General features: G+C 37.3%; 1 protein-coding gene across 1 annotated transcript; it reads right to left on the bottom strand.

The window, feature by feature from the left end:
• On the bottom strand, positions 1-27,943 carry LOC110453124 (DNA excision repair protein ERCC-6-like 2). The gene is made up of 27 exons (XM_021501960.1): positions 27,786-27,943; positions 26,963-27,157; positions 25,281-25,362; positions 24,311-24,442; positions 23,435-23,610; positions 22,819-22,925; positions 22,293-22,421; positions 21,897-21,980; positions 20,824-20,951; positions 20,456-20,555; positions 19,591-19,650; positions 19,168-19,283; positions 18,382-18,497; positions 17,838-17,921; positions 16,882-17,027; positions 16,054-16,290; positions 15,081-15,152; positions 13,796-13,941; positions 12,654-12,749; positions 11,909-12,008; positions 11,233-11,385; positions 10,010-10,253; positions 9,087-9,263; positions 8,238-8,389; positions 5,470-5,612; positions 4,113-4,291; positions 1-3,141 (listed from the first exon to the last, which is right to left on the bottom strand). The coding sequence occupies exons 1-27, from the start codon at positions 27,817-27,819 to the stop codon at positions 2,246-2,248; spliced, it is 4,284 nt and encodes a 1,427-aa protein (XP_021357635.1). The 5' UTR covers positions 27,820-27,943; the 3' UTR covers positions 1-2,245.
• Positions 27,944-27,987: the final 44 nt, after the last annotated feature.

Here is a 27,987-nt window from a genome sequence, read left to right as displayed (position 1 = left end):
CCATGTTTAGCATATTTATTTATAGAATATATATATTTCTTTCCATTTACAATATGACAGGTTATGTCACAAGTACATGCTTTTACTAATTAAAATGTTGACTAGACCACAAAAGTTGCGTCCCTTTAACAGTTAATGTTGATATTTATACATGTATCATGGTAATAATTAGTTTCAATATGAAAAAACCATTCAAACTTGAAGTTAATTACAACCACTGATAAACTTACAGTATTAACATAAAACAAGTCATTCGCAAACTCTGACAAAGTAATGATTTTTGAAGAAAAGAAAAAAATGTTTTAATAAACTCAAAATAGCATATTATTTTGAGATAAAACAAATGTTATTTACAAACTTTTGACAACTTATGGCTGAAGATAAAAAAACAAAAATAAAAAAATAAATAAAAAATTAGGTTAGTAACATCAGAAAAATATCATTCATGAACATTTAAGATAAAACAAATATTATGACAGACTCTGACAACTAATGAGTTTGAGATAAAACAAAAGTCATAAAAAACTCTGACAAAATAAAATAGGTTGAACTGTTTTTAAGATAAAAATTCCGCCATTCACAAACTCAGACAAACTTACGGTCTTTAAGATAACAAGAGGCCTATGGGCCTTAACGGTCACCTGAGTCCTACAGTATTTATTTTCGTTGTTGAAATATGAAGTTGAGATAATGATATCAACCATCCCTACCAATTTGAGTAAAAAAAAACAGTTAAGTATAACGTTAAGTTAAGTTTGTCAGGACCATGAGTTGATCATTCCTAGACCGAGGTTCAGTTAAATCGGCCAAGTAGAACTTGATGTTAAGTTTGAATAGTTTTTTCTAAATGGCGGCCGTGGGGGCCATATTGGATTTATGATCGACCCAAAAAATAACAGCACTTTTTCAAGACCATGAGTTGAGCATTCCTACCAAGTTTCAGTTAAATCGGACAAGTAAAACTTGACTTGACCCGAAAAATAACAGCACTTGGTCAGGGAGTTGTCAGTAACATACCCATGGAGTATATCAATAAAATCCCTTCGACAGTATTTCAGCTTAAGTTGAAAATGTAAAATGTTAACGAATGACGGACGACGCACAAAGACGGATAGCAATAGGTCACTTGAGCCAAAATTCAGGTGACCTAAAAATCCCACCATTCACAAACTCTGACAAACTAATGGATTTAAGATGACACAAATGTAATTAATGAACTCTGGCAAACTTGAATTCGGTCTTAAGATAAACACCTCTCATTTACAAAACTCTGACAAACTAATGGTTTGTTTTTAAAATCAAACCAACATCAGTCACAAATCAAACTGACAAACTAATGGTTTAATTGTTTTCAATTAAACCAACATCAGTCACAAACTCATGCTCTTAAGATATAATGGGGACATAATAAGAAGCTGACAATGATAATAAGGAATGTTATTTACCTCAGTGAATTAGTCGCAACATAATAGTTCTACATATATTTTGTACATATCTTCAATAAAACTGTAAATCTGTAAATGATGATTTCAATACATTTTTGCCCTTTCCACTTCTGAAAAGACAGGCAAATTCAACAGTGAAAAACAATCGCATACATGACATGTAAAATTGGCGGTGCTGATAATCATACATTGTTAAATTACACTTTGGGCGCAGTTGTTTTTAATGTCAGAAATTATATCACAGGTGGTACATTTTAGCAAATTCGACCCCTGAAGACACATTTGAACTCTTCCAATTCAAAGGTTGGAATAGTTCATTATGAAATTTCAGGGGTGAATGAGTTAAGGTGTAAGTTGGGATACCGATGCTTTAGCATTTCACCCCAACACATCTCATGGTGATACGTAATCTCGGCTAACTTCGCAAATGGGATTTGTTGAAGCATATATATCACTGCTCATCTCAGATCAATCAGTATTTACCATCAACAGGTTTCATACAATACATACCATCCTAACACACTGACCTGTTTTAATAACACAATTTAGTAGCATCATAAGCTTCACAAAATGCATGTACTTATTAATTAAGAGTAGGTTGAAAATTCGGAATGTGTTCTCTATGCAGATGGAGAAATTCAAATCAAACACATTTAAAGCAATTTGCCTCACAAAGCTAAACCTCTCACTGATATCAAATATCAATACTAGCAACACTGGAAAATTATCAGTAAATCGAACATTATCAAAAACACCAACAAACAAAATTGTTTTGATTCAATTAAGTGATACTGACGATATCAGAAGAGACTTGGGGTCTGTTCTGCCAAACCTTTACTGTCATCTTTTATTTCCACAGGAGGTAAGACTGTGTCTTTCTTCCTCATCTTTCCTCTTTCAAAGAGGCTGAAGAAGTCAGCATCTCCTTCAGAGATGAGCTTGTCCACCCCTGTCTGTGGCAGTGCTTTCTTTTTCTTCTTCCATTTGAGCGGGTCACTAAAGCAGTCAAAACTATCGTCCTTGAGAGTGCTATCATTTTGGAGATGAACACTTGACTCTGTCACCAAGCCTGGGTGTTCACTGTCTGCTGTGTTACCTGGGGTAGCACTCCTGTCACTAACTTTACCAGCGACGGTTTCCCTCTCTCTTCCCTTACCCGGTGGAGGTTTCCTCACCGATTTGGAGGACTTCACATCGACAAGAAATATATCGTCTATGTCTTCGTAAACAGTCATGTCTAGATTAACATCATCCGTGTGTCTAGACACCTTGCTCTTTGCATCTAAACCGATTTCTTCCAGAAGTTCAGTAGAATGAGGCCCTTTTTGTCCAGTCCTTGGTGCCTCCCCCTCCTCATGCTCCTCCCCCTCCTCATGCTCCTCCCCCACCTCTTCATCTGAAATCTGAACTGACCACGTTGGAGACATAGCTAACCCATGAATCACAGTTCTACTACTACTACTATAACTGCGTTTTTGGGGCAGTCGTGTTCTGGTTGTCATAGATGCATTCACTTTTCTCTTTTTGACCGTCCTGCCAATTTCTAAGCTGCCTGATGGGTCACTTTCCCGGCTGCTGGTTCGTACCAATATCTTTGTTCCTAGAGATTCACTATCTGACATGTAGTTGACCCCTAAAGTAGGGTTGTCTTTCACTCTTCTGTGTTTTTTAGAAGATTTACTTCTGTATGAGGGTTCTACAAAGAAAAAATCCAAGTAACATTAAATTGTAAATTTCTCATTGGAAAGAAAAACTAATTCCAAGTAACATTAAATTGTAAATTTCTCATTGGAAAGAAAAACTAATTCCAAGTAACATTAAATTGTACATTTCTCATTGGAAAGAAAATGAAATGTTTGAAAATTGTATAAAGTCTGTCATGGTTTTCTTGTTTTAACCAGGGATACAATGCAAGCCCATAATCAGAAACAACGATGCCCATCCCCACACAAAAAATATATACCATTAATGTCAATCTAGAAACAAAATATCTATGCATGAAAAATGGTCTTTATATCATCAGAGAGAGGTTCTGTGAAAAATTACTTTTAAAATGCAATATTTAAAATTTCAGTTTCTAACTTAGAACAACAATGAAGTTAAGGAGAGTGCATTGTAAGGGTGAATGACCATCCTAATCATACTTAACATCGTGTACACAAGACAATTACCATATAACGCACTAGTTACACGTCCTTCAATTTTCACATTTTCGACCCAAAATTAGAAAATGATCATTACAGAGATTTTATTTTTGCGATCTAAACATGAGAAGGAACTAAATGTTTGTGGGTTTAGCACAGAGACGAGAGTCTCATCAAATGAAGCGTCAAATAGTCAAGTGAATTAATAGCTTCATTACAGAATATTGAGCAACAACAAGTTAATAAGTGTATTTTGTTAATCAATCATCAATAAAACTATAAGATGTGCGATATATAGTCAATTTTTAACCATCTTGTACTCTTCTTGATGTATAGGGACCATTACAACCACATAATCACTATTTCATGACAACATTACAGTTAAGAAGTTTCTCATTGCGCTCATTTTTAAGCTTGTCACATTATTTTGCGGATCATATTTTTCGCGATCACGTTATTGACCTGCGAAATCGCAAAAAAATATCATCCCCGCGAAAATATTCTGTTATACAGTATACTGTACCGTTGTTCGAAGATGACTGCTGCTGCTGCTGAGATTTCTTAAAGATTTTATGCAGATCTGGGTTTTCCTTCGTATGAAACTCCTTCAGCATCTTCGTCCTAGAATAAGGGTCCCCTAGCAACACTTCCTGAGCGAAGTCCACTAGTGCCTTCTGCCCGGCCATCTGCTGGAACTGTCGTCTGCAACAAATTTTAAAATGTTGTGTTAAAGTATATTAATGCAGATAAATTGAATGTATACATGTCATACATGGTTAATTTAGATCTGTTTTTGATATTTCTTTGGTTAATTATTAATCCATACATAAGTTCTAATTGATATCACACAAGTCTTATAGGTATTGTCTAAATATCAGCCTCCAACTTACCCAAAGTTTTGTCAATGACTATGAAGATAGCTAAATGAAAGTCAATTATTCTTGTTTGTGATGAATAACCACCTGGATACCACAGTGGTTTTTTTTCCGTTTGCATATAGCGACTTGTCCATGAAGTTTACAAGTGAAGATGAAAAGCTACTGTACAGATATGGTTGGAAATGAATTATGTTGTCTAATGTGCAAAATCAATGGGCATTACATCTTTTTTACTGTAGTTATAATCTAGATGTTATTCTCCACTGTTGTAATACTTACTGTTGTATACCTTTATATGTTTGGTATACTTCTTGTCATATCCCTCTAAGAGTCTGACCAATCAGGACCTGTGATACTTACTGTTGTATACATTTACATGATTGTACCTATCTATACCTTGGATGTTTGATACTCTCCACTCTTGAATGTGTGACACTTAGTAGGGGTCTGACCAATCAGGACCTGTGATACTTATTGTCATATCCCTCTAAGAGTCTGACCAATCAGGACCTGTGATACTTACTGTCATATCCCTCTAAGTGTCTGACCAATCAGGACCTGTGATACTTACTGTCTTATCCCTCTAGGGGTCTGACCAATCAGGACCTGTGATACTTGCTGTTGTATCCCTCTAGGGGTCTGACCAATCAGGACCCGTGATACTTACTGTCGTATCCCTCTAGGGGTCTGACCAATCAGGACCTGTGATACTTACTGTCGTATCCTTCTAGGGGTCTGACCAATCAGGACCTGCGATACTTACTGTCGTATCCCTCTAGGGGTCTGACCAATCAGGACCTGTGATACTTACTGTCTTATCCCTCTAGGGGTCTGACCAATCAGGACCTTTGATACTTACTGTCGTATCCCTCTAGCGGTCTGACCAATCAGGACCAGTGATACTTACTGTCGTATCCCTTTAGGGGTCTGACCAATCAGGACCTGTGATACTTTATATTGTATCCCTGTAAGGGTCTGACCAATCAGGACTGTGATACTTACTGCCGTATCCCTCTAGGGGTCTGACCAATCAGAACCTTTGAATTACCAATAACTTCAACTCTGGCAGTGTTAGGGCTGACAGTTGACTTGTTCTTTCCTCGACCCTTATTTTTCGGAGGTGGAGTTTCTTCCTCTGATGACGACTGCATTAAAATGAAATTAATTCCATTGATCAATGTCCCCATGTGAAGTTATGCACTTGAATATGAAGTAAGACACATATATATATTTACATTTGCTCTGCATTACCACTTTCAAAACCTACCAAAGGCAGGTGTGATTTATGAGACCATAAATTTGAGTGATGCGCATGACATCATTACAATTGTGATGTCATAATCATAAAATTTGAGATATCTGGTTGATACTGGCTGATGGCTTTTTAATCTGTTGAAAATCAACCTTGAATTATAAAAAGAAACTCAAAATTTAAACATCAATTTTTTTCTTCAAAATCAATGAAAAGTTAATAATATTGAACTTTATTCTGCTCAGTCATAATCCAATATTTTTTAACGGGACTTTGCACAATATTAATACATGTATTCATAATGCACTTATATGTGTATTACATTACATGTACAGAATCAAATAAGCACAAATTCTGCTTATCCAAACATAATCTAGTCCTCCTGATGCATGCATCAATGAGGTCACAACTTAAGGATCCCTGTCCCACTGCACTGTGTTTATTCCTATATACAGTAACCTACCCTTAAGGATACCTCTCCCACTGCTCTGTAGTTTTTCCTATATCCAGTAACCTCCCCTTAAGGATCCCTGTCCCCCTGCACTGTAGTTTTTCCTATATACAGTACCCTCCCCTTAAGGATCCCTGTCCCACTGCACTGCAGTTTTTCCTATATACAGTAACCTCCCCTTCAGGATCGCTGTCCCACTTCACTGTGTTTATTCCTATATACAGTAACCTACCCTTAAGGATACCTCTCCCACTGCTCTGTAGTTTTTCCTATATACAGTTACCTCCCCTTAATGATCCCTGTACCACTGCTCTGTAGTTTTTCCTATATCCAGTAACCGCCCCTTAAGGATCCCTGTCCCACTTCACTGTGTTTATTCCTATATACAGTAACCTACCCTTAAGGATACCTCTCCCACTGCTCTGTAGTTTTTCCTATATACAGTAAACTCCCCTTAAGGATCCCTGTCCCACTTCACTGTGTTTTTTCCTATATACAGTTACCTCCCCTTAATGATCCCTGTACCACTGCTCTGTAGTTTTTCCTATATACAGTTACCTCCCCTTAATGATCCCTGTACCACTGCTCTGTAGTTTTTCCTATATCCAGTAACCTCCCCTTAAGGATCCCTCTCCCACTGCTCTGTAGTTTTTCCTATATACAGTTACCTCCCCTTAATGATCCCTGTCCCACTGCTCTGTAGTTTTTCCTATATCCAGTAACCTCCCCTTAAGGATCCCTCTCCCACTGCTCTGTAGTTTTTCCTATATCCAGTAACCTCCCCTTAAGGATCCCTCTCCCACTGCTCTGTAGTTTTTCCTATATCCAGTAACCTCCCCTTAAGGATCCCTCTCCCACTGCTCTGTAGTTTTTCCTATATACAGTAAACTCCCCTTAAGGATCCCTGTCCCACTTCACTGTGTTTATTCCTATATACAGTAACCTCCCCTTAATGATCCCTGTCCCACTTCACTGTAGTTTTTCCTATATACAGTAACCTCCCCTTAAGGATCCCTGTCCCACTTCACTGTGTTTATTCCTATATACAGTAACCTCCCCTTAAGGATCCTGTACCACTGCACTGCACTGTGTTTATTCCTTAAGGATCCCTGATATAACTGTAGCACAGTTTGGCTGGGCCACTTCCGTTGACCAGGTAGCTCAATTAGTTAGAGTGATAGTTTACCAATCTTAAGTGTAAGTTTTCGAATCCCGGTCTGTTGTTATTTTATATTTTGTTTATTTCCCCTTCATTATCTCTCATTCAAGTCCCCAAAGGTATGGTTTTCTTTTCAGAAATGTTTTATCAAAGATTAAAGTCATGCCGGGAAAACCGTTTCTAATACTTAGCTACAGTTTTTGGCAGTGGTACTGGGATCCTTAAATGGCATGATACAACTATACCAACATTGGTGAAACTTTAGTAAGGAAGACTATTTTGAAGAAAGCTTCCACCAATCAAAGTACAGAAAATGACAGTTGGTATGCAGATTTCTTCAAATATGCAGATTTTGTGAACCTACAAACTTTAATGACAATATTCAACCTCAAACTAGTCAAAGTATCAGATCTTTTTTATAAATTAATATAAACAGTCTGTCTTCAAAGAATCAACCACTCAGTTCCTGTAAACACAATAACATGAACCTATTGTATACTGGGAAATTTTCGTCCCAGTTTAACTTTCTTTGGCCTTTTTTGCCCTCCGTAAAGAGGGCAAATTTATCAGGACAGTGAAAATAAGCACACAACATATACCATATATAGAACTGACAGGTAAACGGCATAAATAAGACTTTGTGAAAACTAATTTTACCAGTGAAGGACACTAATATTACTCTGCAAACATTTCCTAGCATTCAGTATTCATCAAGCCACAAATTTTGATGAAATCTCATTATAAAAGGAAAGATATTGAGGAAAGCATGCAGGATGGACAGGAGAACAGACGATTGGACCAACTGTAAACAGTACCTCAATAGCCAATATTCTAATTAATCATATTCATTTTTGGTTTAATATGTTATAGAACAGATGTAATTATTCAATGACAGTTTCTGGACTTACGCTAGAGTATGGTGCACAGTAAGCCGCCGGGATTTGTGAATTTTGATTTAATTCATACACGTCTTGTATGGCACATTTTGTCATGTGGTCCTCTGCCTTGCTGCTTCCGATGACCTTCCTATTCTCGTGAACATGGACAACACCACATCTCTCTGTAGATATACCACAAAAATAAAGGTGAGAAATATACCACAAAAATAAAGGTGAGAAATATACCACAAAAATAAAAGTGGGAAATATACCACAAAAATAAAGGTGAGAACTATACCACAAAAATAAAGGTGAGAAATATACCACAAAAAATAAAGGTGAGAAATATACCACAAAAATAAAGGTGAGAAATATACCACAAAAATGAAAGTGAGAAATAGTTAAGGAATTTATAAAACACCTAGTGAGCTGTTGTAATATTTCATTCATGCAAATAATCATTTTGAAATGATTGGTCTTTATGAATATGATGAGGGATACTAGAATTCAGGTTTCACCTTGAAGACAAATATGTAGCCCTAAAATAAGAGGTCTTTCTTTCATCATTTTATTCATAGAAAATGTTAATTATGAAGTTCCCGACAATATTAATTGCAAACTTGGATACTATTACAGTGTGTTCGTTTTGGAATCAGTGATTGGGATGAACATCTCTTAGCATACATGTACCAAATCCAGATCCATCTCCCAAGTCCTGTCCATTGTAAAAGAACACTAAGCAGTTCAAAAGGCTCTAACACCCCTACTTAGCTGTTGAGCAGGGATTTCTGCTAACAGAGCTATTTGGGGTCGTAAAAGCTATACAGGACATTTAAATGAGAATTTATGATTCAGTACTATTAAGATAATGCTACCTACCAAACACTGCCCCAACAGAGGAGAAGCTGGGATTAGAACTGGGTATCTGACCACGGTCACCATCCACACTGTCAAACTGACCGCTCTGTAGATCTTGATGAATCTTCGACCTCTTTGTTGGTTTGGACTTACTGGACTTCACTTTCACTACTTTTGAATTGTCTTTCTTGGTTGTGTCTGTAAGGTAAGAAGAGATTCACAAAGATGTTCAGTACAAGTCTATACTTTATGTAATAACTTCTTTAGACTGGTTGGATCTTGGGGCTTTAAAGAAAACTTTTATGGATGGAAATATTCTTCAATATACCAAAAGGGTCATAGGCTTTGTCAAAGAAATCAGACATTTAACTAATTGTCATATTTGTGATGAAAAGGAAGGTTCTACCTTGTAACATTTGAACATGTCTATGCATAGTACTGTAACATGAAAAAGAGTAGTGTGCTTCTACCAGGTATAAACCACTGAGCTAGAAGGCGACCGTAATTCTAGATGTACAATAAAATCTGCTGAAATACAACGCCCTTTTTAAGTGTGTTTGCCCTTAAGCACTACAACAACCAAAGTTCTAACTCCCTGTCACCATAGGGAGGGCCACAGACACAATTTGTAACGGTAAAGAGACTAATGTGATTCCACTAGCTGGGGATCGAAACTCCAATCGCAGACTTCTTAGTCAGGCGCTCAACCTCTGAGCTCAAGGGAAATTCCCTCCAGGGTGTAGCTAGAAGGCGACCATAATCCTATGTACAATCAAAATCTGCCACAGTACAAATTTTATCCGCTCAAAATGATACAGACTTCAGAACAAAGTCTTGTGGAATAATTCCGAAGGTTAAATATAGAATGGTGACCAAGAATTTTTAACATTAAATTCTTTTTTATATCATACAACATTAATATACGCAGATCAACTTCTCTGTACCTCGATTAACAGATCTGGCTTCCATTTTGTTGCAGTTACTTGACAAGTCTTCATCTGAATTATCTAGCTCCATCTCTCCTGGCGACTCAACCTGCATCACATCGTCGCCAGTTTCCTCATCACTAACATCGGATATGTCCTCTCCACATTCAGAGTCATCTACCGTCTCTTTTGGAGTGTCAACAGGGGGAATGTATTTGGCCAAGTCATACTTAGCCAGCCCCATCTCCAGGTTGGTATTTCTCTATCAAAAACAATTTGGATATATATACTTTCATGTCTTCTCATAGAAAATTTTAAATACTGTTTTGTATTTTTTCAATCCGTCAGCTAAACTTATACAGAACTACTGTTATATCACAAATGTGATCAAAGTACAATGAGAGAAAACGAAAAAAAACACTTTATGTTTTTATAATGCCATTTTCCTATGTAACAGGAAAGAGAATAGTGTGCTTCCACCGGGGATCAAACCATTGATCTCCAGGTTCCTAGTCGGACGCTCTACCACTGAGCTTAAGAGAAATTCCCACTAGCTGAAAGCTAGAAGGTGATCGTAATCCTATTTACAATTAAAACCTGACACACTACTCCCCCCTTTTTAAATGTGTTTGCCCTCGAACACCATAACCAAGGTTCTAACTCCCTGTCACCACAGGAAGGGCAAGGACACCATTTGTAACAAGAAAGAGAAAAGTGTGCTTCCTCCGGGGAGCGAACCCTCAATCTCCAGGTTCCTAGTCAGACCCTCTACCACTGAGCTAAAGGAAAATTCCCTCTAGCTGGAAGCTAGAAGGCGACCGTAATCCTATTTACGATCAAATCCTGCCACAACTGTATGTATACAAAAGGGACATCACTCTGTACAAACTCATCACAACAACACCCCAGACACACCTGCCCAACTACTGCATGTGGAAAATCCTATCAAATTTCACAGAAATCAAATGATTTTTATTTTATTAGTCAAGATGGAGTCTAGAGACTGGTGGACTAGTTCAAGTGTTGTAATAAATAAATTAAGAACCAAATTTTTCACCAAAGTAGTTCAGTAGGCCAACAATAGTGCTACATAAAAGTTAATATAGGTAGCTTGTTTCACAACTTGATTTTTTTTTTTTTTATGATACAAGAAAAGTGTCAGTCATCTATGGGTTGACTGAGGATGTCTTGTGACGATGATAGTATAGCCGAAATGAACAGGTACAGTAAACCATTCTTACCTGAAGAATATCCATAGTTAAACATCGGTCTCCGCTGTGGAGCTTGAACATGTTTTTCACACCAAAGAGTTCGCCTTTCTGGTCGCTGTCACCAGAAATGGCATTGAAGTATCTCTTCGCGTTCATAGTTCCTACGGCGACACTGTCCAATTGCTGAAACAAACAAGAATGAAGGTAAGAATTTTCGATACTTTCAATAATCTTGAAATAAAGCTACATGTACATGGTAATCAAGTTTTCAACAATGTGGCTCAGATCTACCAAAAGATATGGAGTATACAGAGGCCTGTTTGTTTATGCGGAACAACCAGTTTGTCTGTATTTAAATGTAATTTTTTCAGGTATAAATCCTGGCGGACCTGTGACTGTTTAATCAGGCCTTGCAAGGCTTTGTCAAGACTCGCTTAAAAGCAGCATCAGATTACTAGGTTCTACCTTATTTCATAAACGAACAACTCTGGTCCAACTGGTCAAACCGTTTGGGTCACAATAAACAAAAGTGGTTAAGTATATACTGTATACTGAAAATCAATAACTTTTCAGCATTTATTAGTTTTCAACAATTTTTGTCAAGACTTTTAAATAGACTGTAGCAGATATGTGTACCTTGTGTTTGAACATATAATCTTAACTTATCTACTGTCCTAATAAACAGCAATAAAGAAAAAAACATTACCTGTTTGTACACCTGCCTCAGGTACATGTTCTCCTCGATAGATCCTGCTGAGATCAGGCGGTACACCTGGACATTTCTTCGCTGACCAATACGATACGCCCTACAGACAGACATACATTTCTATAACATACCTTACAGATACTGTAACAGTACTGTTTAATTCAAATGTGGTGTAACTGAACTGGGTCGATCACCGGCTACCATTTAGCTCAATTGGTAGAGCATTCGTTAGAGTTTGGAGGGTCCCGGGTTTGAACTCCCGTCTGGCCGTGAGTTTTTCCTTTCCTACTACATTCGGTGCCTATGACCAACCCTTGTTTCCAGTACTAAGTGAATGCTTGACAAGGGGATACTCGAACCTTTGTTATAAATATTGTTATCTTTTGGGGCAAAGACTTAGAAAAAGGAGAGATATGTAGCGGAACTGGACTGGGTGAGCGCAGGTACATTGTAACCAGGTAGCTTAATTGATATGTCCCGGGTTCACACTCTGGTCTGGCCATGCATATTTTCTTTCTTACCACACATGATTTAAACAAATCAAAACGCTCTTTAACCAGGCAGTAATCACCAAGTGCATTTTCCTTCTTTGTCATAGTATGCACATTGAAATCAAGGCACGTTTCAAACTTTCATTTGGAAATCAGATATCTGCTTGGTGGGATCAACAAATTTGAACAAAACATGTTTAATTATTTAAAAGAATTCTTGATATGATATCTAATATCAAGCATGATATGCATACCTGTCTTGAGCCTGGAGGTCGTGGGTTGGATTCCAGTTGGGGTCAAAAATCACCACTCTGTTGGCACCGGTGAGATTGAGGCCGAGTCCACCAGCTCTGAAAATAATCAAATATGACATGGACAACTCTCAGTACACCAAAGCACAATTCCATACACGACAAAATACCACCCACAGGAGGCACGGTAGCCTAGTGGTAGGATGCAGGGCTCGTAACCGAAGGGTTGCGAGTTCGACTCTCGTCACGGCACTGTGTTGTGTTGTTGAGCAAGATACTTTACTCTGCTTGTTCCAGTCTACTTAGCTGTAAATGAGTATGTGGTTGGGTAGTGCAAGAATTGTAGAATGCTAGCTGTGAGCGCCGAAATGGCAGCAGCAGCTGTAGGGTCCCCTGGGAGTTGAGAAAGATATTGGCTAGTTACAAAGGCCCTATAACCTCAATTTTTTATTATTATTATCTAAGTACAGTGATCAGCTAGTACAATAAAGTACATCAACGTTCAACCCTTAGTAACATAGGTACAATTCTCAATACAACAAAGCACAGTTTAACCCTTGGACCCCTTTCTAGCTGAACCTGAAAAGAAAACTACAGACTCAAATCTGAATCTAGGCTGACCTCAGCAATATTCAGCACATAGATATTGATGGGTCCAGACGTGCTTGAACAAAACTAAAACACAGACTATTGTTAGTTTGCGTTATTTCTTTATAAAACAAAGTAGATTCACATGTACAGGTTACATTATACAAATCAGTGGAAGTGTGAAAGGAGGAAAAATTATTCTCGATATATAGTTATTCATTTGTGCATTTTTTAGCTCTGCCTACAGTTCATTCCAAGTGTGTTAGTTTATCACAGACTATTTCTGCGCCACCTGAACCGTTTCAACTGGGATACGTAAATGTGACCCTGGATCCATAAGAAAGTGGGTTTTCTTATTTGTTTAATGAAACATAGTTTTTCAGTGTTTCATATATCTTGTCAAAAACTTATAAAAAAATCCTTCTACTGATTTCTGTAATAGTAATTACATATATACCAGAGCATTTTTATAAATATTTAACCTTAGACTCAAACCTGAATGCATTGCTTAGTGAGAATAAAGGTAGAGAAGCACAGATCAATACCTTCATACTTACTTTGTAGAAATGAGGAAGATAAATATTGAGGGGTCTTTGTTGAACTCGCGAACCAGGTCCATGCGTTTCTTGGCACTGGTGCTGCCATCTAGCCTACGATACTCGTAGCCTGTGGTCATCATGTACTGTTCCAGGATGTCGAGTACCTAGTTCGCGATAAATCTTCACAATTAACAGTTATCAGTTAACATTTAAACTGCCAAAGCAACTACTGTACACTGGGAAATTTTCGGTCAGTCAAACTTTCACCCTCTGCTGGTAAAATCCATATTCGCAGTTTTCATTTCCCTCTTTACACTAAGTTACTTTGCTTATCATGCTGTTTACTTATACTTGCTGTTATGATAAATTTGCCCTCATCATAAAGGGCCAAAATGGCGGTAAATAATCCTATAATGCCCGGAAAACCATTTATTTCACTGGAAAACATGCGATTCCAATTTCAAGTCAGGGAAACAATTTCCACAAATAATGATGGCACTATGGCTATGCTAGTGTTGATCATGGTTAAATGACATCATTATCAGAGCAATGACTAATAAAAGCATGTCCAAGGTGTTGCTCACATGCCGGTTGAAATGTTTACAAACTCCTTTTATGTTTACTTAAGGAGAGAGAAAAAAAACACCTAGTCCAGTAGTTGTGGGATTTTGTTTTACATTTGGCACAGTTATAGTCTGATACACAATATAAAAGAAGTCATTATTCCATTTAAATTTCTTTGGGAGGCTAGGGGAGAGGGGGAAATCTGAATCACTTCAACTTATCAGCCATTCATCTATGTAGTTTAAAATTATTCATTCAGAGATTATGGCCCTTATAAGAACTGAGACAGAAAAAATGATGAATGGACTTACTCATCCTTAATACTCCAGGGGTAGCGCTCACTTTCGCTCTCTGCACCCCCGAAAATGTCATAGCAAACTTGAAGGCTCAGTGTGCACCACCTTGTGGATGAGAACATTAGTTTGATCCTTTGATGTACATCAAAAGAATCTGTCAGTTGCGTAACAGTAAAATTGACTTGCTCTGAAGTCGGGTGTCGCTTTTCTGTAATCTTCAAAGGACATTCCCAAGTTTCAGCCTAAGCAATTAGTCAGGTTTTATTTTCCTGAAACCAATCGAATAGCTAGTGTTGTGTGACCTTCAATTTTGTTATGACATATTCCAGCCAGGGGTGCAGAGAGCAAAAGTGACCTAACCCCTGGATTATCGTGGATTTTGGACTTACTAGACTCACCCGTTATATTTTTTGGAGTTAACCCAGTAATACTCAAGTACTCACCCTTGTGCTGTAGGAGAAGAGAAGCACCTTACTGTGGTCTTTATTGAATACTGACAGCAGCCCCTTAAGGATCTAGCAAAAGGTCAAAAGTCAAATTTTCATTATATATGTATCATAATTAAGCTATCACAACTAAATTCATTACAAGCATTTACAATATCCTTGAAACAATAGCGTTTATAACCTTCTATAGCCAATAACATTAGTATCTTACATTATAGTTACATATTTTTGCAAGTATTCAAAACGATAAACCCCAATTCTATCACATCAATGGTGTAATGACAGTTTTCCTGGATTAAAAACTTTTCAAAAGTCTTCATCAAGATTCTTAAATGTTGAAAATATAATTGACTCGGATAAAACATCCTTTTTACCAACACTTTTCACCCTCATTACATATTAACTATAATACATGCAGATATGCTGATCTGTTCTTTAAAACCCAAGAAAGAGGTTCCTGAGGAGTGACAAACTATAACATATATATTTATATATACATGTATATAAGGTCAAACCTGTACATTTGTATTTAGAGACCACCTTGGGGAAGTCCATTAAGTGGTCACATATTACAGGTGGTCTCTTTATACAGGTGCAGTTAATATTAAAACAACTAACTGCAACGGGAACATTAAAAGTGGTCTCTTCAACTTGAAAAAGAATGTCTAAATTGATCTCAAAAAAGTTCTCCTTTAAAGAAGGAGTGGTCAACCATTGAATTTCCCTGCCAAATCACGTTGTCGCATCATCAACAATAAAAAAACATTTGAAGCCCCGCTGGATAAGCACTGAGAACAACCAGAAAGTTTTTACAATCATGAACTTATTCACTAGAGGCTGACGATACATCTGATCTGGATAGAGGCATTTGTCTGCGTCCAGTATTATTACATTATTATAAACATAGGTGGTCTCTTATAAGAGGTGGCCATTCTAGCAGGTTTGACTTTACAGCTAAATGATCAGGTACCTTCATCTTGCCGCAGTATTTTGGGTCGGACAAGGTACGGAAGGCGGCCTCTCTGGTTTCACTGAAGAACTCTGGGAACTTGTCACAAATATACTTGGTGACCTCTTTAGAGAATTCTGTAAGCTGATTATTGGACTCTCTAGAGGAAACTAACAGTGCCACATGGTTAGCTATCTTCAACAGGATGTGCATGAATGTGAATCGCAGTTGTCTGGTAGAGAGGCCATCAGGGGTCTTCTGTAAAATTTGTCAAAAGGAAAAAATACAAACACAGTCAATGATATGATAAACAATGCCATACGTATCATATTCAAAGTCGATTGTAACGTATAACTTATTCACCCCTACATATTTAGACTGGACTTGCCCAGTCTTTGATTTGGTAAAGTTCAAATGCGACTTTAGGGGTGAATGGGTTAACACCATGATCACAGTACAATAAATATTACAAATCTTAGTTGACATGTCTAAAACCACATAATTTGATATTTCATTATTAGTATTAGGTAAGCGTGTCAATTTTACAAAAAAACATCCAATTAGTTGTTTAGTGTTACAGTATTAAGACTAGTCTTATAGCTAAACATGTGTCTTGTTTGTAAAAGTTCCCTCCTTTCACAAAAATGTATACAATATCAATTTTATGTGAGATATTGTATTGCTGGAAGACTATTTTGTTTCTTCTGTCACAAGTTTCAAGGGAACAATTGAGAAAAGACAAAACATGTATTTGTTAGCATTTGGATGATGGGAAACTATTTGATGTTTGAGCAAATAAATGTCAAATCAAATGAACCAATCACAGTTGACATTTAAGTCTTCACTGACATTGTGACAGCGTCCCTTGATGACATCACTTCCACAGTCACACGGCTGATCCATACCCAACACGAACCTCATCCCAGGGTGGCCAAGAACTGCCTGATAAACGGATGTCTGGAAGTCTGTCAGCTTACAGAACACTATGTTGTCATCTGGAAACAGGATAAATAGGCGCAGGTCAATGAGTGTGAGACATATGGTGGGAGTCAATGAGTGTGAGAACAACATATCCGAGTCAATGGGTGATATGGACAGATCAGAGTCAACTGATGTTACAGACAGGTTTTAGTAATGGGGCAACAGACAGATGCTGGTCAATGGATGGTTCAGACAGGTCTGAGTCAGTTGGTGTTACAGATAGGATCTGAGTAAATGGATATTACACACAAGTCTGAGTCACCGGATGTTACACACAGGTCTGAGTCAACGGATGACGTTACACACAGTTCCGAGTCAACGGATGACGTTACACACAGTTCTGAGACAATGGATGACGTTACACACAGGTCTGAGTCAATGGATGTTACACACAGGTCTGAGTCAATGGATGTTATACACAGGTCTGAGTCAGTTGGTGTTTCAGACAGTTCCGAGTCAATGGCTGTTACACACAGGTCCAAGTCAATGGATGTTGTAGACAGGTCTCAGTGAGTAGATGTTACAGACAGGTCTGAGTCAACGAATGTCACACACAAGTCTGAGTCACTAATTACTCACAGGTCTGAGTCAACGGGTGTTACAGATCTGTTTCAAAGGGAATATGAATGACAGATCTTGGCTATATATAGTAGACACCTATTCTTCAGTTTAACAACAAGATTTTAAAAACTTATTTCAATTTAGTTGAGTTATAGCATGTCAACTGTAATAGATTTTGTTCTGAAAATGTTGATTGTTGATTTCCTTCAAAAGCTCTTCCTAAAAATGCCTTTCCTGAGGTGTCTGAACACTTTGTTGCTAACCTTTGTTGGGGAGCTGGTCTGATATTATATCTTTTGTCCTTCGTAGTAACATCTTGCTTCGCCTCTCTCCAAACTCTTGGTTTTCTTCAATGTATTATATACACCTTTTAACAATGGCTATTACACTAATACTAACAATATATTATATACCACTGAACATTATTCTATACACAATAATGAAAAATGTTGGATAACTGTTACCATGACAACTGTTGAACAACAAACTACTATTATTGATTTCAATGATAACCTCCAAAATACTGTGATAGAACGTTTGGGTGATTATAGTTTCCCTTCCGTTGTCAAGAAAGTGTGATCTTACAGAAAGTAAAATTGTTAGCGAATGATCAGCTCCTTATTTTTCAATAAAGCACCTCACTTCTACCCTTCTAGGACATCAATAGTCCTGGCTTTAACTACAAGTTGACAATTTGAATTCCTATGAAATATGAATTATACTTGTCATCGAGTAATTATCTTGTAATATTAAGTAGCAGTATTGCAAAATAACAAATAAATATCACAAAACAAAAGAAACTGTTACTTTTTCTTGCAAAAGCCAGCTCTCTTTTTGTTGTGGTTTTCTTCTGTCCCTTTTCTATGGGGTCTACGTATTCTTCCTTGAAATCCGACAACGGTCCAAGGCATCCAGGCTGGGCCCTTAAAATAGATCAACATAAAGATATTCAAATGTGATAAAATGTGCAATGCTTATCGAAAGACGCAGCTCTGACGTGTGAAGGGACTAAATTTTTGCTGTGTTTTAACACAGAGACAGGATAGTCGCCATTGAAAGTGACATAGTAAGATGACTAGGCTTCGTTACATCATATTGAGCAACAACAAGTAAGAGTATTTTGTTAAACAAATTCTCAACAAAACTATTAGATGTAGGTTACAATCTATTTTCAAACATCTTGTATGCCTTTTCATGTATATAATAAGTCATTACAACCACATGCTCACTATTTCCTGATGACATTAAGGTCATCGACCCGAGAAAATCGCGAAAAGCATGAAATATCCAGGTGCATTATGATATTCACAAAAAGAAAAAGATTTACCAGTTAGTATTGAATGAAGACCACTATTTAAACAGGAATTACGTAAGAATAGTAATTAAAGGGAGACAACACACAGAAAATAATGTAACAGCATTTATGGGAGTCCATGAGAATAATACTATGATAACAGAGGCAGCCTAGCCACAGAAATAATGTTGTAGTGCTATTCAAGTGAGACTACTTGACAGAAATATTTACTGATATTCAAGGGAGGTTACTGAGATCTAAATCCTGTAATTATAAGGTCACACCCTACTGTTACTGACCAGTCCAGTATGCTCCATAGCTCTAACATACTGTTCTGTAGTGCTGTTCCCGTCAGTCCAAATCTCCTCATACACTTTAACTTTCTCAAGGATTTTGTTACTTGAGCCTTCAATCCCTGTCGAGGAAAAATTCACTTAAGCTCAATCAAAGTTCATACAGAAACTTGGCACAAGTTTATATTAAGCACTACTAAAGGGTTTTTTTAAGCTAACTAACTGCAATTTTCAAAAAAACCTTAGTAAATAAAAGCACTTTTATCTTTTAAGTGTGTACTGCGAGGTAAATTTAACCATGTCAATCGTATGGACGACGAAGGTCAAGTATTTAAAATTGCACATATTATTTAATATTGTATATATTACGAAATTGACTGTTATTAATTGTTTTGCCCACAAATAAGATACAATGTAAATAAGTTGTACCTTGATCCTATGAACCTCGTCCACGAAGATGGCATCCCACTCTACTTCATTGAGCTCTCTCTGTTAATATTAATGTAAGTGAATGATGATAACAATGGCAGAAAATGACAAAAGCAAAATAATTAGTTTTTCTTAGATTTAAAATAACAGCACTGTACAATGTAACTACACTATAATTAAAACCATCCAAAATCCTAGTACACGCATCAATATTGCTGATTCACATTCACAACTATATCAGGTGTTGCCAATTCTGTGTTCAAGAAAATTAGATAATTTCTGTCTACACTAGATTCCACCAGTGCTTCTTGAACAAAAAAGGATTGTAAGTCCACAAAACAATGTAGTATCATGATATCCAATATACAAATACATCTGATATTAACATACCTATCTAATCAGACTAAAAAATATTGATGCAGGGATAGAGAGAAGAGACCCATCCTATCACCCAATCTCTCTCTCTAACCTTGCTCCAGCCTTTGTTGTGGGAGATAGTATACCTAGTACCCAGCAGCAAAAATAATTAAATACTAAATATAATGAAAAATAAAGATGCCGAACATGATGAAACATGTAGATAAACAAGTAAAAATCACAAACTTTTCTTGAGGTGTTGATCATCCTTTATTTTTGAGTATGCTTTATCAGTGAGGAACTCTAACGATTCCACCCTACGGATCATCTTTAGAATGCTACCACAATTTTTGACATAAGAAATGTTCGATCACCTTATTTATTTATCCTTTATTATTAAAATTAAATACTATTATTTCGTTATAGGACAGGGCCTATTCTGATAACTCTTCAATATATCAACTGGCATACCCACCCAACCTATCATCAAAGGAAAGTATCTACTCACCCTATTGTCACGGAAGGTTTCGTAGGTTGTTACAACCACCTCAAACTTTCCACGCTTCGCGTCAGACAGACATCGCTCTTTTTCTGCGGCATGGTATTTGCTGTAGAAGTAAAAACAAAATTTATATTAACTACACTGACACTTCATACACTATTAACCCTTTCACCACTGTAGACCATATAATGGACCCCTCCATATCAATGCATGGTAGAGTCTACTAAAGTTACATAGGGGGTGAAAGGGTTAAAGGGGGAAAAAAATGGTATTCCCTGTCAAAGACTTGTATGATATCTCATATTCAAGCATAAACAGTCTTTTTATACATGGCATTCTGAGTGAAGGTCAAACACCAAGGTCACTCATCTTACCCCACGGTAAAGTAACCCCACACCTCCAGTTCATCCAGCCAGTTGTATAGGACACTCCCCGGACCAATGATCAAGAACGGGCCATGTTGAGGGGCTCCAGTGTCCGACAGGGACATAGCATCTGACATCTGGTTAAGTGCAGAAATAGAAAGAAAAACCATGAAATATTACAGCACAGTTTACAGTGACTGTTTCTCAGTGTATCGTTTCATATATTGATTTATGGATCTCCATACCACTGCCAAAAACTGTTACTAAGTATTGGAAATTGTTTCCCCCCCCCCGTGTGATTATAGCTTGGACTATTCATTTCTGAAAAAAAACATATATCTTGTGGTAATTTTTTGAGAAATGAAAAAGATGAAATAAACAAAATATTATCAACAACAGTGATCTGAGTGTAATATAAACACCGCGGGGCTAGTCCAGGATTTGAAGTCTGAACCTCAGACTGCTTATTACCTGTTGCTCTAACCGATTGAGCTACCTAGTCAACGGTAATGTCTTGGTCCAATTGCTCTACACTTTTATCCAAACAAAGGAGAGCTAGCTGTATATAGGAAAAACTTGAAGACAGACAGTCAGACGTTTCACAAACCGCGAAAAGAACTAAAATAGACAGGATTTCATGATTTTTAGGCTGCATGTAAAATGTCGATATTCCTATTTCAACTGGTCAACAAGACACACCTAGGGTATTTGAAAATGTTTATGTCGATATTCCTCTATTAACAACGACATTTCTGATAAAAAAAATATTCTTATTACCTGTCTGACTACCTGTCAGAATATAGAAGTCGGAATTACTCACAACTTATACAATTACCTGTCTGACATACTGCAAACTTACCTGATATACTCAGACCTTATATTACCTGTCTGAGATAATAAAAATCTTAAATAACTTACAACTTACCTGAATTACCTAGCTAACATACTCTGAACTTAAGTACCTGTCTGACATACTCAGAATTCACCTGTCTGACATACTCAGAACTCACCTGTCGGACATACTCAGAACTCACCTGTCCGACATACTCAGAACTCACCTGTCTGACATACTCAGAACTCACCTGTCTGATGAACTTTGGCTTTTGTTTCTGTACATCTACTTTGTTTCCTTTCTTATGTAACAGAGCAGACAGCAATCCAATCACCTACAAGAAATTACAATAAGAAAGTTCACAGATGTTTGAAAGCATCAATATAACAGAACTTCAATATCTTTTTGATAAGAAATTTATTCTGTTTTTATTTTCTTCCATTTTCAGTAACAGTGATCTTGACCTTATCAGATCTATAAATCTTCCCTGAATTCCTTGAATGTTGATCAACCCAAATGACAATAATGAGGCAACCAGATGCTTGTCTATATCGGCCCACAACAGTCTTGGTTGTATGACTATACATCTGCAGTATATATCTCCATCTATCTGTATATCTCTTCCTGGTTACACCTGGTAGTTTACCTGGACAGTTTTACCGAGGCCCATATCGTCACCCAGGATTGCCCCTCTGTCCCTCCTGTAGTGTCTGTACATAAACTTGATCCCATCTCGCTGGTAGTCCCTTAAGTACTGGTTGATTGTCGCAGGGACCTGTCGTTTTGAAGGTTTTAAAGGGTTTTAAAGTGTTTTAACAAACCCACAAAAATGCTGTATAAATTACCATGTAATTCCTGTGAATATATTGTCAATAATTTATCATTATTGCGACATAAAAAAAATTATACTGTATTACTATCAAAATACTTGGTTACATTATAAATATAGCTAACAAAATATCTATAAAACTAACATCCCTCGCTCTGGTGTCTGTGCCAGATTTACCCTGCTATATTTGCCATCATAGCCTAAAAATGGTTAAAATACTATTTTAAATAGAAAATTTGGTTTTTGCACCTGCACAACACACCTGTACCTGTTGTACATAAAGTAAGTAAAGGTAATCAGTTTGTATGACATAGTAAACAGTTTTACACCTGTCCATACTTACCTGTACAGGGTCCGTGTCTGCAGTACCTGTTGATAGTTGAAATGGTATCTTGGCTGCAGAAAGAGTAAATTTAAACCTTGGCTTCTCCAGTTCTTCTTCATCAAATCCTGGTAAGAATAAACGAAAATTACACTCCATATGTTCAAATTATATCTCATCTATACAATAGCTTATCTGATTGGATTAAATTGATCACATGACAGGGAAATGAAAACTTTTGTCGCCCTTATGCGGTCAAGATTCCCATGTTATGCTTCCCTTTTCAAGAGCCTCTCTAGAAAAATGGACAAGAGCCAACCGAGTTCTGAGTAAATGAAACAGCCATTAACATTGGCCATATTTACCGGTGTTATTGTTTCTATATTCAGTACATTTATTGCTCAAGTGGTAGAGAAACATGATTTATTTTCGTTTCTCCTCTATTAATCTTCACTCGGGCTTTGCCCTCATGTAACAGGATTAAACTTAACTTAAAATTGTGTTTCCCTACAACAAGGGCAAGAAATGTACAATATCGCATGCTATAGGTGTTTGTTTTAAATTCATTGAGAGACAGGTTATAATTTTATCGTCATATGGTATTTAGGTTATATACTACTACATCATTACTACCCACCGTCACATCCTACCGTCCTCCTGACCTCTTCCTCTTCCTCATCACTCTGTATCTCTGCCTCCAACCTTCTCCCCCTGGAGACTGTAACTTCAGCCAATGATTGCCCAGTGTGTGGGCTCAAGCCTCCTGCCGACCTAGATTTTGGAGTGTTTCCGGCTGTCTTGCTTCTATATGGCCTATCGTGTTTTTGCAGACCGATAAAATATGATACAAATTTAATCATGCAAGTTTAGATATAGACAAAAATATACCAGGCTACTATTACAATTATTTACCACTACAGGAGTGTACTGTCACACATACCACAACAAACAATACATGTACCACCGCCACCACACAAAGACACACACACCACTAGTACTACCACCATACAAAGCAACCATTTACCACTATCACCACAGCATACCAGCACCAGCACCATACATACCACAACAAACACCACTTACCACCATATATACCACATCACAAATACCACATACCACTACCACCATAAAGTAACCATTTACCACCATAACCAAAGCATACCACCACCAGCACAATACATTGTACATACCACAACAAACACCACTTACCACCGTACATACCACGTCACAAATACCACACACCACCACACAAAGACACACACACCACATACCACCATGTACACACCACCACACATACCACCATACAAACAACCCCACTAATACCACATACCACGACAAACACCACATTCCACTGCCACCACACAAAGACACACACACAATTACCACCATACAAAGCAACTATTTACCACCTCACCACTACATACCATCAGCACCACCAAACACACCAGTCCACACATCTCCCCCCACAAAAACACCTATACCACTATCCTTATCACTGAGCAATGAGATTTACCTCTTCCCCTGACTAGGCTGCGGTCTGGTTTTAGGGGCCCCTCCCTTGGCTACCACTCCTTTGGTCTTTTTCTTTAATACATGACTGTCCTCTGCCTCCTCCTCCTCCTCATCTACATCGGCGTACTTGTCACTAAAATCATATATAGAGGATATTTGATGGTTTCTTGTTGAATCTATGCTAGATAAATGTATATTTAAGCTTCCAATTTTTCATGCCTATACTAGAAAGTGTTGCCTTCTACCAAACTGCTCTGAATGGAAGATTTGAAAGAATATCTAATGTATTCTTAGTAAAGCATCTTCATTCCTAGGACTCGCACAACTAAATCAGCCAATCAGCAAGAGTATCATACGATTGTAATCCCTATACCTAAAATTTGTTCTGGTTTAATACAGTGCCTCTGAGTAATTCAAATAGTTAATTGTTGACATATTTTACATTGAATAAAATCTACAGATATTTAACTTAACAAAAATGTATACTTTTGGTAGATTCTAATATGTGGTGGCGGATTGATATGTGATCAAATGTCAGGTTCACGTCCCGCTCCACCGGTTTGGCTTGTAAATTTCCGGTTGTCCAAAGCAGACGCCTGTAGTGCTCCTATGACTTATTTGCCACTAAACCCACCAAAAAATGACATTTGAAGCCTTTGTCAGGTATGTATCTGTGAATCTAGACAGTTGTCAAATATTAACGCTATTTTCTCAAAAGCTTAGTAATGACATATAGTAAATGATCATAATAAAAGTCTTTATTTAAACTTGATTACATATTGAGTCAAAGACTCGTCTCCCATATGGTCAAGCATATTAAAAACTGTACATTATATACAACAATGAGTTGTGCGAGTCCTTCTAACAACAGGTTTGATTTTTGTTTTTGTTTTTAAAAACAAAATATCTTCAGTCATCAATGGATACCAATGTCTTTATCATTCAACTTCCTCCAACTATAGTTAATATACCTTAACCAGGAAACCTGTTCCTTTCCATCCAGAGGCTGAAATAAGCTTTCACTGTTCCCAGGTGGTTCTATGATACAGACATCTGAAAATATAAATACATAGTCATTGTCAGTGCCAGCTGTTTAAGTTACTTAAACTGACCTTCAAAACTGGTAGGTCTGGATCATAAACTCAGGTTCCACACTTCATATCACTTTACACCATTAAGCTACATGCCAAATAGCATGACCTTTCGCCTCTAGCCTTCAGAAGAAGTGAAAGTTTCAACAAATTCAACCCATTAATATACAACATTTGATATAGCGTCCTATCTAGCTAACCTAAGCCACTCTAAAGCGCTTTACAGTACATAGATATACAATTCTTACAATCAATACATTTTAGCATACATTAATCCATACATTTTTTGAGGAATTTCCATGAGCTGCCTTATCAGACGCTAACTACTAGTTCTATACCACCTGGCTGATATCTCCCTATGTGTGTATGCCTGTGTGTGTGCTGGAGATGTATTGTGTTCTGTTTGTAGTGGGACCGTGCTTCCAACGGTATCATTTAAAGTGCCACCTCACTTGAATGCAACAGCACAGATACCGCTACATCCACCCCAGACCATTTTATACTCCACCTGGGTTGTTGGAGTTGGGTGGGCAGGAGAAAAACACTTTCTCTGAATATTCCATGCGTACGACGCTTTCGGGGATCGAACCCCGGCCACCTGCGTGGAAGGCCGAGGTGTTAACCACTCGACCAATCCATCCATTAAGTTAGGGCCAAGGTCATTCATCAAACTACAGAATTATGGACATATGTGATATGACAAACTTTCAAACTGTATGTCATTCATATAAAAATAATATGATAAGGCACAGGATCTTCAGAAATAATGTCTAATAAACTACATTCTAGAAAAACATATTTTTTCAAAACATTTTCATGATCATATGATAAAACATTTTAACATTTGTTTCTATTTCTTATGAAATTCATGAAACACATCACAATTTCCATATCAACTTGCCAAAGACTTACCATGAAAGGTCATGTTATGTTGCTGGTATGTATTGTAAGGTTGTTTTCTCCTTTTTTCTCCTTTGTCTTCTTGAACATGTACATGTATATATATGTGTATACTGATTTGATACCGAGATCATGCAAACCAAGATGCAACATGATCTTTCAGGTGTTTGTTCTTTGCTAGATTTTCCAATACATCTTGAACTGAAGCATGCACAACTATAGACAATGGGGATCATGCATACCAATCAATTACCATCATGATCCTTTTAGTGCTTTCATGAAAAAGCGGTAACAAACTTCAAATGGAAATTCAAGAAATTTGATATCGGGCGCTGACGGTCATTTTGACCACTGTAAGCAATCAATTTCAACTAGGACCAGGCACAAATACTCACTGGACTGATCATGTACACCAAGTTTCACCATGATCCCTATATAACTTCGAGTCATTTCTGAGAAACAACGGTAATAAAAATTGTTTACAAACAGATACTGATCTATACTCACAGACTCCACATTATGCGATTTAAACAGCCCACAATGTGTGGGCTAGAAGTTCTTTTACGAAATGATCTCATATAACAGAGTGCTTGTGATAATACTTTTTTTTTTTTTTTTAAATGGGAACATTATTGCACTCTGTCATAGTTTTACATCCTTACCTGGTGAAGGTTTTTTCCAGGCAATTTTCAGGAGAAAATTTACATCAACATCCTCCGTCTCATCTGAGCAGTAGCCATCAAAACTAACGGTAGCAATCACATTGCCTTGTTTCCTTTTCAGCTTTTTTATTGTAGCCACATAGTATTCAGTATCCTTAGAATAGGGGGCCCTGCACAGCTCTCCTATGCTCCAAACTGTTAAAAATAAAAATACAAAATTGCATAATCAAAATCAGAGACGTATATAAATATATATGGCTGTATATATACGTCTCTGTCAAAATGCATCATTTGAACAGCACTATATGTTTGAAGAAATGGAAGTCATGTATCAACTTATGACATCTTATATTAGTTTTTGGCTTGACTATAGTTCAAACATGTAACAGGAAGGGGAATAATGTACAGCCAGACTGGTGTTTGAACCAGAGACCCTCTGAGCTCTAGCTAGACTGAAGCAGACACCATTTGTAACAGGAAAGAGAGTAGTGTACTTATTAGAACGTTTTTAACAACCTGCACTGACGCACACGCTGCACAGAGTACTCGAAAGAGGGCGTAACAGTATTTACAGATAGTACAGATAGATCATATAGAGTACGATAGATTTTAGAGTGACGAGGTAGCTCAGGGTAGTTTAGCCTCACCAACTCACAAATGACCATGTATTTCATTTAAAATTTCAACAAAAACTGGTATTAAAGTTCATATGGCTATAGAATCTAGACCTCTCAGATATGAATTTACAATGTTCAGTAAAAAGAGGAGACAAACTTGTGTTGGTGGTCCTTCCGAAATGTGTTTAGGCGACTTTACATCTTACCTTTCTCTAGACCATCGTCACTAGATTGAAACATTTGATAAATTTAGTGCTACTGTTGATACAGAACAAGTGATAAGACGAAGGGCCATCAGAGCCAGTCGAGGCGAACAGTTGGCTCAACTACCGCAAATACATCAAAATGAAACTGCCGGGCAAGTGAAAATATGGAACGGAATAATGAACGTATTCAGAGGAGTTCCAG

Source organism: Mizuhopecten yessoensis, unplaced genomic scaffold (assembly GCF_002113885.1).
Source record: "Mizuhopecten yessoensis strain PY_sf001 unplaced genomic scaffold, ASM211388v2 scaffold7111, whole genome shotgun sequence".
Lineage (NCBI taxonomy): Eukaryota > Metazoa > Mollusca > Bivalvia > Pectinida > Pectinidae > Mizuhopecten > Mizuhopecten yessoensis.
The sequence above is the reverse complement of the archived record's forward strand: the minus strand, read 5'-3'. Positions and strand labels throughout refer to the sequence as shown.